The sequence below is a fragment of the Anguilla rostrata genome, chromosome 2, assembly GCF_018555375.3.
Source record: "Anguilla rostrata isolate EN2019 chromosome 2, ASM1855537v3, whole genome shotgun sequence".
Taxonomy (NCBI): Eukaryota; Metazoa; Chordata; class Actinopteri; order Anguilliformes; family Anguillidae; genus Anguilla; species Anguilla rostrata.
This window is the reverse complement of record NC_057934.1, coordinates 62633855-62646087: the sequence shown is the minus strand read 5'-3', so window position 1 is coordinate 62646087 and position 12233 is coordinate 62633855. Positions and strand designations below refer to the sequence as shown.

General features: G+C 38.8%; 1 protein-coding gene across 2 annotated transcripts; it reads right to left on the bottom strand.

Moving 5' to 3' along the window:
- Positions 1-503: 503 nt before the first annotated feature.
- On the bottom strand, positions 504-12226 carry LOC135248780 (beta-galactoside-binding lectin-like). Of its 2 annotated transcripts, none has more exons than XM_064323708.1 (4): positions 12208-12226; positions 1973-2052; positions 1590-1761; positions 504-926 (listed from the first exon to the last, which is right to left on the bottom strand). In XM_064323708.1, exons 2-4 carry the CDS (start codon positions 2047-2049, stop codon positions 783-785), a joined length of 393 nt encoding a protein of 130 aa, XP_064179778.1. In that variant the 5' UTR covers positions 2050-2052; positions 12208-12226; the 3' UTR covers positions 504-782. The 2 variants fall into 2 exon arrangements, with proteins under 2 accessions (XP_064179778.1, XP_064179777.1); XM_064323707.1 differs by lacking the exon at positions 12208-12226 and adding an exon at positions 6693-6895.
- Positions 12227-12233: the final 7 nt, after the last annotated feature.

Sequence of the window (12233 nt, the reverse complement as noted above, 5' to 3'; positions counted from 1 at the left end):
AAACACATTTCTTAAATCATGGTTTCATTTATTTAATTAAATAAATTAGTCCTCTCCCCCACCCCACCCAACCCTGGTAGTTTGATCAACTTTCATTCTCATCCTGGTCCTCTGGGATTGTACCATTATTCTTTGGGGGTCAGTAATATGAGAACTGTGCGCAGCAGATTCTCGGTAGGTGTAGTTTTATTTTAGCCCCAGAGTAAAAGCTGTTTTCTTCATGAATTGTCATCACATCATATAAAATATCCTTAATCTGTGCATGCCCGTGAGCCCACTGGTTATGGAAGTGGAGTTGTAACCAGCGAAATGTAAACTCAGGTCCCAGGGGCATCAACATTACTCCCTTTATCAAGAAACCTGGCCTGAATCTCTTCAGAAAACATGCAGCTGTGTACATGGAAAGAGTGAAACTGACCTAAAAAAAGATAAATAGAAGGAAATGGACCTCCTCCTCCTCCTCCCCACCCCCAAATGTAGAACCAAAAAAACAGGCACGGTGGTAAGGCTCTTTTAAGCTTTTATTGCTAAATGATTCCCACACCATATCAGGAAAAGCCATCAGGACAGGACAGCCCATGTTGAAGTCTACCACTATAAAAGTGAAATGAGTTTTTACTGACATTAGTACAAGGCTGCACAAAATTAAAGGCAATGATGTTCAGAAGGGGCAGACAATACACAGCTTTATCAAGGCTGTACAACCAATTAGCAGTCAGACTGTGAAGCAGACCAGCCAATTAGCAGTGAAAGGGGCATGTCCAACACCTCTTGGTTGGCCATTATTTTATCTTGAAGCTTGTGATCCTGGCTCCATCAATGGTAATGTGTTTATATTTGTCATCACCCAGACGGTTGGGGAAATGAAACACATGGCCATTAGATAGTTTAATACGAAATTGGTCATTGTCAAAGGAAATGGACACCTGGGAGAGAGAGGGAGAGGAAAATTGAAAAGGGGAGAGAAGGCAGGACAAAGATGTTGCTAAAGAATGATAACGCAGTCTGACTCATACAGAATACACAACAACTGCAGGGAAAACCAATGAAATAACAAGCCTGCAAGAGATCAAAGAATATTAAAATGTGTATGATACAGATTTTACTTGATCTACATTTCTATCATTTACATATCTATCTTTTGCTGTAAAAAAATTGGCCATTGGTCTTTGAATAAAGAACATAATATATGAAGAAAAGCACAAGAGTTTGGTATTCATTCTTCAAAGATGCCATTACACCACTGGAGGTTCTCATAACCAAACACTGTGCTAAATGATTCAGATGGAATATTTCTCATGCAGTGAGGTACAGAATTTCTGCCCTCTTCCTTAAAGGGTCTAAATCCCATACATGCAGGATTGTGAAGGGCAGTTTCTCTGAGAACAATTCCTGTGTGAAGTTTGTCATTGTGCAAGCACTTCTCACTTTGCAGTTTCAGGCCGATCCATTTAAGACAGGTGTGTACCCAATCCAATTGAGCAAGTAGAGAGCTGCTGTGGCAGGAAAACGCTGTCTGGACAAAGGCACCTGCCAAGGCTTCAAGCTTCAAGCGCAGTGTCCCCCCCGCCCTCCACCCCAGGCCTCACCTTAAACTCCTCCCCCTGCTGAAAGGGGAAGTTGTTCTCTCTGTGCTCGCTGTTCCAACAGCCGTCCTGCCTGGAGTTGCAGACGATGGTGCAGTGGTCCCCGTGGCAGTTGAAGCGTGGGTTAAAGTGCAGCGCGATTCTGTCCTCAGACTGCCCCACGTTGATTGCGAAACTGGCAGAGAGAGAGACAGAGAGATACAGCGAGACGTGCAAGGCAAGTCAACCAATCAGAACGCAGGGATTAAGAAGAGGGCATGGCCAACACTGAAATCATTTTTTTTTTTTTTTTAAACGACAAAGACGAAATGTGCTGGATTAAGACGGGAATAAATTTAGGATCAGAGTGAACTGAGGGTTTGTAGAGAGAGGCAGCAATGACTCACCTAGCGGCATCCGATTTGGGGACACCTGTGATCTTCAGTTCAGTCCCTGCCTTGAACGACATGTTTTTCACTTCCATGATCTGTTTAAAATCAAAGAAACAACCACAAACACTTATGGTCGAAGTATCATAAAGGCTTTCCACGTCCACTGCAAACCACTTTCACATTGATGCACACATTTCTCTCATGAACACATGCAAATGCACCTTGCATTCCACACATTTACTTCTTTTGGGCAGGAGAAATGAGAAAGTCAGCACTGCCGCAGTTAAATAAAAAGTTATTGGTTATGTGTAGAAAAACGAAAGTGAATGGTGCTGATCGGAGCTTCTTATATAGTTGTATGTTCTTTTAAATGGCTTTCGGTTTCTAACTGACTGCCATGTAACTCATAATTGCATTTCTGGTAGACATATCCTCTTTCTTTATGTCACGTTAAGAGTATTCCAATGATAATAATAAAGAATAATGATTATAGAATTTTTTTAAATCAAACAAATTACTCCAGGTTAATTTAAGACAAAGTTGGAGCACTTAAATACAGTTAATTGACACTTAAATACAGGAGGCAGATCATGACTAATCAAAATGCTTAGGACAGTGCATTTCCTTTTGGCTGAAATCATACTTACAGTAGAGGCTACGAGTAGGATCTGAAGTTGATTGTTCAGAGGTTTCTCTATCTCTATGTTGCAGTCACTGATGAATTGGGGAGGGGTAATATATTATGATATGGAATATTTTATAATGGCAGGAGACTAGAAAACATAAATTGAGGAGCCACACATACACTTCATACACTGTATGTGCAGCCCTTCATCGTGATAGGTCACTTCCCAGTAATAAAGTAGAGACAGTAGTTATATTGGTACAAACTGCCAATACCAGTCTCATGCTGTCTTCAACCACACCTTGAGGTGGATCTACTTCATCACAGAATGGATACATAGAAACTTAACGATTCTAGGTATGGCCACCCACAAATAATGATCTCTTGTGGTGTATAAAACAGAAGTCAGTTCAACTTCCTGCTAGTACTCAAAGATTAGAAGTTCTTCATGATACATAAACAAGAGGTACACATCTGATGTTTAAAGCCAAGGACTCTGCCAACATGTTTGGTCAACTAGGACAGAGCCTGGACCATGTTGAGATGTCGAGATGAAGTCTGTGTAATAGGACATGGTCACATACATTTCTTCAAAGATTGCTGGTACTAGGTGGATATATTCAGATATCGATGTAGTGTTCCGTTCTAAGCACACAAACTTTGACCGAATATTTTATTGGAACACAAAGGTGAGAGATGTGTTGGTGGACCTAGTGTAGCGTTGTGGGTGGGGCCACCTCAGCCACAATAGACCGCAGGAATGAGGTTATCTCCTTGACTAAGGCAGTGTTAATGATACACCTTATTGGATCAATGGACTAGGGGCCATAAAAGGGAGGAAACAGGAACACACGCCATATGACATACGTAACAAAACCAATAAAAGGGGCTGTAAATCCATAAACCAACCACGCATTTTCAGGGGCTTGGCATTTCGCAACCCTGATATCGAATTCTTTGCACGACATGGTCGACGCCAACATGGTCCCCTCCCAGGTCACCGCACCACAGCAAATAGGTTGTGGGTTTGTGGGTGTGTAGGTGTGTGTGTGTGTGTGTGTGCGTGCGAGACATAGCTTAGTAGGGCGGTCCCACGTACAGTCATTTTGAGTGTCTGGGATAGCAGTACTGATGCCTCAGCGATAGGATACATTAAGTATCCTTAAGGGGTCATATATTTACCACCCAATTATCATTATTCATTATTATCATGTCTTTCACCTGTGTATTTTCTTCTATTTTAGCATGGAACTTTATAAATGTTCTGTGCATCGATACCATGCAGACATTTTGAGTCTTTCCACAGATTTATCCTGATTCTTTTCAAACAATACAAACATTTTAACCATTTTATAACTTAAGGCAGCAGATATCACATTGACATAGAGGGAAATACATTGTGAAATAATTTCAGAAGCTGTAGACCCCCCTCCCCCCGCTACTAACAAAACGGGATGGCATTCTGAATAATACTTAGGTCTAACCATCTAGGTAACTAAAATGGGGTGCAAATCCCAGTCATGAAAGAGGGGAACATATAGGCTTACTATATTGTAATGGAAAATAAGGAATCATATTCACACAGAGAAGTATATTCATTGTGCAGACATAAGCCGCGTTTCCACCAAAAGTACCCAGAACTTTTAGTCCCAGGAACTACTTTTCAAGGAACTAAAAGGTTCCTTCAGCCCATTGTTGTCTGCGTTTCCACCGCGGTCTAAAGTCCCGCGAAGATTAGGCAAATTAGCCCACTGACGTATGAAAAAGCGATGTTGTCGTCGGTCCATCTGTCCTATGATTTCTTCTGTAATCCCATACTACCACCAAAGTAGCCTACATTATTTTCTAATAACCGGGACAGCCCGGAGGGGTTTATTCCACATACATACAACGGGTTACCAACAATGACTATATATGGTTACTTTTGTATTTATTGATTTTTATCGATTTAATCACCTGGAATTGAAATATTCTTCTGCAGCCGTTCGGGCATATTTTACCGTTGTCAAGCAAAACTGTCGTTGGTAGTTGAACTTGGACCGTTGTTATGCAACAAATAGGATATAGCAGGCCAATAGTCAGATTGTAACTGTTTTATATATCCTCTCAAACACATTCATTATGTTTTTATGCGAACATTCACTTTCATGTCTTGACATCCGAGGCGACAGAATGCATTCACATTTCCAATATAACTGGCAACAACAGCAGAAAACATGCACACGTTGTAAACAATTTGCTGTTTGATTACTTTCTCATCGTCAATTCCATATAGGCTAATCGCAAAATGACAAGAATAGAACGAAAACTCGGACTTGCGTGAAAATTTAAATTAGCAGTGGTACAGCCACCGTTTGCTTTCCTTCGAAGTTACTGCTAGCCGAGCAGCGAAGTGTGCCCTCCAGATGCGAACCATGCACCATAAATTAGTCCATAGTCTTCCTGGTCTTTTTGTGGAATTGAAGAATGGCAGAGTAAAATTACGGCAGTCTGAAAAAGCTAAAGGGACAATTACTAGAATTAACCTGTTATTTTACCCTGACAAAAAGTGCGGAAGGTGATTTCCAGTTTGCTTTTACTGTATCACCAATGTGAATTACGCAGAACTACCGCATACCTCACATAACTGTATCAAACGTTTTGAGTCAATTACAACGGGCTAACAAAGAAAATCCGGAAGAAAATATTCAGCAACCGAATTAATCTGTTTGAATGTTTTGGTACGTAATATGCTGTCCCAGCACGAATGCTTAGCATTTTATAAAACAAATACTAAATCAAGAAAAGAACAGAAGAGCACACGTTATAATTCCAAGACGTTGGCAGGCTATGACCAAAACTAGGCTACTGCGCTGCATAACATACAAGTTTGATTTGAAGTTATTATGAAAATAAATCGGTTTGCGGCTGTAGATTTTTAAACATGGCAGTTGAAATAAAACACTGCAAGTAGTCGACCAATCAATAATTTTCAGCGCTTGCGCCCCACCCCAAAGGTTCCGGTACTTTTAGAAAGTACTACCCCCTGAGCAGGAACTTTTTGGGGGGTAAAATAAAGCCCCCGGAACTAAATTTAGACCCTAGTTCCTGCGGTCGAAAGTTCCTCAAAAAGTTTGAGTTCCTCAAAAGGTTCCTAGTTCCGGGGTAAAGTTCCTGCGGTGGAAACGAGGCTATACAGAACTGTCATACAGAACTGTGAAACACCAGTAACTTCCACTTACTATTTAAAGTGACTGTTTAAAAAATATAATCGGTGTTGTATTACAACTGGGTGTCCGCTGATCAGAGAAATGATTTACAGCAGTGTCAAGAATCCTTTGATAACACTTTCTTATGCTCCTGTATCAGAACAACAACACGTTTCATTTCACAGATTATCAGCCTAGTTCCTTTTTAGCATCAGTGAGCTTACAGGGATTTGCACTAGAATAACCAATCACATGGAAGTCCAGTAATGTTGAATCAGTATTATTGTATGACTCGGTATCTCTGAAACAAGGATATACTATAGGGCATTGCATGTAGCGCTATTCGCCAATGCTTTCTATGGATATAACCATGTCTCAGTGTTTTCCATGCTCAAACACAGAAATTTAAGAGGCAGTCCTAATGAATGTAAAACTGCAGACTGATAATCATTATTGATCTCACCTTGTTTCTAAATACCAAGATTGCCTGGATATGTTTTCAGACAAGTAAAACTGTTGTGTGTAAGAGTACACACCACCTGTGTGCTAATATATTTTATTAATGGATGTCGTGTGTTCACAGCAAAGTGGGAAATAAATGTGAAGTAGTCTGTCATGTTACTTGTTTTTGAAAAATCATCTTAAATGGTGACAGATTAGTTTCATCCACAGTTACAAGTAAGGCACAAACATGGATATGAAGTGAGTTCACACATAGATAATGTCAGATGATCAGCTGAGTGTATATACTAACCAAGAGTCGATTGATGCCTAGTTAGTTAACAATGTAGACCGTCCTAATTGTCATAGTTAAATCTCTGAGAAATTTATTATTTTTAAAACGTCCATCTGTATCATTCTCAACAATTTGTTATTTTCATGTTTCGATTATTAAACAAAAACGACAATTATCTGTACTCACGCTTATCTTGGCAATTCACCTCCGGATTCCTCACAGCTGTACGGCACTGGTTTGCGAGCCGAATAAACTGTAGCCGTGATTCGTGTATTTATGTGCCAGCGAGACTAGTCATAAACTTTAGCGAGCTCTAACCAATCAAATCGACGAAAAAATGCAACTGAGTGCGCATTACGCGTGATAGACTCAAAGGAATCCTGAACAGAATGACTTAAAAGGGGTGTGTTTCAAGGGTTACGTTGGCGTCTGATTGTTTCGCCGGGGGCGTTACTTCCCGTTATGTCATATGACATAATACTGCAAAACGCATAATTGTGGTAAATGTCCTATTTTAATGACTGAATTGCCACTGAAGCAGGACTCGATTATGTAATCCCATTTTGCCAAAACTAAATAAATATGCATTGATTGTATAAAAAACCATATATATACATAAATGGTTAAAATAATTAAATAATTAAGTAATTGACTCATTATAAAATACAATTTCCTCAACAAAATCGTTACATATAACAAAAATTTAGTTCCATAATAACAGATTTTATTTAAAATGACATCCCCCGCAAGACTACTTTTATTTAAAATGGCTTTAAAAATAAATAAATAAATAAATAAATAAATAAATAAATATGTTTTGAAAGACAGCTACTCCAAATGTGCTTTTTGGAAAAGTATCATTATGAAAAAAAAGTCTTTAAAAAAGCCAATTTGTTATTATGAAAGAAAAATTAAATTAGATCTAATAATGTCATTATATAATGAGTAGGATATAATATTTCACAACTATTAGTTGAGTGTTATTGAATTATTAAATTATTTCACAATTTATTGACTGCAATTTATTACTGCATTTATTAATATGGCCATTTATATTATGAGGTGTGTTTATTTCATTTGGGATTCCATATTTGAGTAGTAGAACCTGCTTGAGGTCTGAGCTTCATTTGCTTTAGTTTTCCACTAAAATTTAAGTATTCCTATGCGTACAAAATGAGCAACTGCTACTTTGCTCTTTGTTTCTGTTTCACAAGCAAAGAACGTTCATATATTGCTAGCACACTGGCAGGTGATTGAATTTGTAAATTCCCCTTTATCATGTGGCGTAAAGTACACATTTCTAGCTCATTTCAGCACGGTAGCAATTCAGCTGATGCCACACATTCTTTAAGACAGCTGATTGGCCAGGGAAACTGCATACCTGTTGTACACATCTATAAGCCTGAAAAATTCCCTTATAATGAATTCTTTACAAATAACCCCAACCTATAGCTATTATTATAAGAATGTTTAAAAAACATTCACAGTTCAGTCCATCTTTTTTTTTTTTTGTTACATTATGCCTGACTTACTGTATTGGCACCCAGTTATTTAAAGCTACTGCCCGATTCGCAAATGCACTCCTGAACCTCAGGTCTATGGGCCATATGTGTTATTATACTTATTGACTGGACTGATATTTGCTATAGCAAACATGTGCTATAAAAACACGTCTAAATAATAAGCTTCCTCTAGACAAGTTGGATCTCTCCTGCTATTGTTGCTATGGTGGCTTTGTGATATTTATACGGGTTGGATTACTGTTGTCCAAACATGACATCCTTATATAAAATCTTAAGCACAGGAGTGGCTATATCACAAACAGACTAATAAATCTGTCAAACTGCTGGCAATTTAAAGATAAAATGTGCTGTAGGTGATGCTGTCTTTCAGATGAGACGTTAAACCGAGGTCCTGACTCACTGAGGTCATTAAAGATTCTATGACACTTATCACAAAGAATAGGGGGTTCCCCGGTGTCCTGGCTAAATTCCAGATCTGGCTCTCGCAAACTTTCCACCAAATCATCCCCTGATTTAATTGGCTAAAAAATGTTCTCTCCCTCTCCACCTTCGCTAATGTGTGGTGAGCATTCTGGCGCAAAATGGCTGCCATGCATCATCCAGGTGGGTGCTACACATTGATGGTGGGTGAGGTCAGTTCCCATCCATCACTGTAAAGCACTTTGAGCGTTCGGAAGTTTGTAAAAGTGCTATATAAATGCAATGATTGATAGATTGATTAATTGAAACTACTAACTAGCAATAGGATGCATTAAATATTCTTTTTATCTGCTTAAATCTCCTTTGAAATTAACCTGATCCTACTAAAGCATTAGCTTCCAACATAAGGTATATACAGAAGGGTGACAAATTAAAAGAAACACCAAACCATCTTAGTAAGTTGTTGGGCCACCACAAGCCCCCAGAACAGCTTCAATGCACCTTGGCATGGATTCTATAGGTCTCTGGAACTCTACTGGTGGGAGTATCTTTCTTCCAATATTCCCTCATTTGGTGTTTTGATGATGGTGGTGGAGAGCGCTGTTTAACATATCATTCCAAAATCTCCCATAGGTGTTCCATTGAATTGAGATTTGGTGACTGTGAAGTCCATAGCATATGATTCACCCCATTTCCATATTCATCAAACCATTCAATGACATCTCATGCCCTATGGATGATGGAATTGTCATCTTGGAAGAGACCACTTCCATTAGGATAGAAAGGTTTCATCATAGCATAAAAGTGATGACTCGGAACAACTTTTTATTGATTTGCAGAGAACCTTCCCTCTAAGGGGAGAAGTGGGCCCAAACCATGCCAGGAAAATTCCCCCACAGCAAAACAGAGCCACCGGACCCTCTCACTGTAGGAGTCAAGCATTCAGGCCTGTACCTTTCTCACACTTTTTATCCACATCTCTGTAGACCAGTGCCTATGGTTTTTGCCCACTAATGCAAGAGCATCACAGTCAACAAATGAGTGCTTTCAAATACAATTTCTGACCCTATTTACTAATGTCTTTCTCATAGATCTAAATGAAGATGTCACTTCAATCACTGATCCTATTGCAACACTAGTCCTACTTAAATTTAAATAGTCTTTGCGACTGAAGTTCTGGCCATCTGTGCCCCAATAATGAACCCTCTTTCAAAGTCACTTAGATCTTTTCCTCTTGCCATTTTGATCCAAGATCAATGTTGACTGATTCTGCTCAGCATTTTTATACATGCCACAGAGCATGATAGGATGTTAATTGCAAAATAGTATCATGTAGTACACCTGTATGGAAGCATCTGCATTAGTTATATTTATCCACTTATTTACTCAGGTTTTCCCTTTAATTTGTCACCCATCTGTAACTTCCGACAGAGACCAATTCTGGCAACCTGATTGATTGTGCTCTTTCAGGCTTACAATGGTCCTGTAAATGTGTATGATTCACACTTCTCTGAATTGAAAGGAAGAAAAACATTTGGAAACATTTCGGAATAAAACTGGTTTTGATACTGATATATGTTTGAAATAATCTCTGCACAACTAAACACAAATTAACTTTGTTCTGTGGACTTGTCTTCATGATATAATGATAACACTGCAACATCAATAGAAGTGCTATGAAAAGAAATTTAGTCAAATGGAATATAAATTGCTTTAGTAAACAGAAGAAAACATTTCACCTCATTAAGTGTTATCACAATAGGACAGTGACACACACACAGAAAATGCAGATATTTGCAAATCTGCCATAATTTATAATGGGCCACTGATAATGGTATGGTAGACATCATGGGTGACCAGAGTACGGACCTACCAGGAGCAAATAGTCATTGAGATAAGCATTACAGACTCCGGGCTTGGATCCATGCGCAGACAGAAGCAGAGATAAGTGAAATAACAAACAGACTTTATCAGGGCAACTAGGAACAACGATACAAAACAACAAACAGGCAAAAGCACGGGGGAACAAGCTAGGATAAAACTAGACACAAGGACGAATTAGGAAACACTAAGACCAAGCAATGAAAAACAAGGAACAAGGGATTTATATACACAGGAAAAAACAAGTGTGCTGAATAAGCTCAGGTGTAAAACCAATGATTTAATAATGACATAATAACAGTGGGTGTGCTTACACGGACACTAATTCTCTGACAATACCACGATTATGGCAATACTCTTGATTTTTGAAATGTTATGTAAATGCTTTTTTATTTTATCAGATTTTTATCAGAAGGGCACGTGGTCATGATTGCCATTTTCAAAGCCCTTAATAAGACACCTGGGTTTCTGCCCAATCTTTTTATTTTTTGGTGCACATAGATGTCTGACTTCTTTTGGCTTTTTGAAACTGAATGACAGGCAGAAGTAAAAGGTCCCGGATGAACACAAGTATGACTGTTGTGTCCGTAGAGCATACACTGATATCAAAAGGACAATGTTGTTATTTGCTAGACAACTGTAGGGTGTTACCTGTACTTGCTATGACATATTAGTAGACCTTTCTGTGTTTCAGTATTGCCTTAGGACATTTTCATTGTATTACATCATACAGCATACTGTGTCCTTTAGCAATCCCAGGTGTCTGACAGAAATGGGCATGTTTTCCTGTTTCTGTCCTTTATGTCCTTTCAATAAGTGTCTCAGAAGGAAGAGGGTTGAGTAAGGACTGAAAGTGCCCTTCATTGTTCTATTGACTAGTATGATCTTCAGAGGAAGTGTATATCACTGGCATTGGCCAGCACTAAATTTTTCCGTGCTATCATTATAGTTAAATAGCAGACGCAGAATGACTAACAAATGCAATATTTAAATATTCCAGATTAAGAAATAAAATTAGCAACATCAATGAATGGTCATATCAGTGGATTTAGATGCAGTTAAAATGGGGGGGAAATCAAAATGAAAAGATAATGTATGAATTGCAGTGAATTTGTAAAAAAAATTCTAGTTGACATTTTTTTTGGTGTACTTTCTTTCCATTAAGGTATATTGTTTTTCTTTGAATAAACCAGCAGCAGTTTAGATAATGTCGTTGAGCAAAACGTTGCGATGAATGACACTGATACATTATTTGTAACATCACTTTCATTTCAACATTGTCCCCACCCACAGAAGAGAAATGTAAACCTATCTTACGAACTGCGCATGGGCTGGGCTGTACTGCTTCTTGCAATTCTTTGCATCAGCTGTAGTTCGTCCAACAGATAACGTCAGCGAGGCTATTAACATGACATCTTTATGATGTTAGGATTCCTCATCGAGAAAATGTCATAAAGCAAAAATTTGTAATGAATGAGTAGGCTATTGTACCTTATCGGACCTGTGTTTTGTAGTTGTTCCAATTATCTTCGGTATGCACTTATAGTGCGTCGCTTTGGATAAAGTATCTGCCAAATAAATGTAATGTATCACTCATTTTCGCAAAACCGGCGCGTGGACCGAACTATTCGCGTTCACACTGCATGGGTCAAGTACCTACTCGGCCTGAATAAATGAGTAAATGAGAGTTGAATGAGTTATTGGAAATACTGAAATGTAAAAAGCACTAATAGCCTACTCAGTGGACACATCTTCATAAATCAGCGTAAATGCTTTTCCTGCGTTATTAGTACAACGATCATCTAACAAATGTCCCCACCAGAGACTGTAAAAAGTCCCCACCGGCCCCCACCCCTAGAAGGGAAACACAAACCTACCTTAGGAACTGCGCATGGGCTGAGCA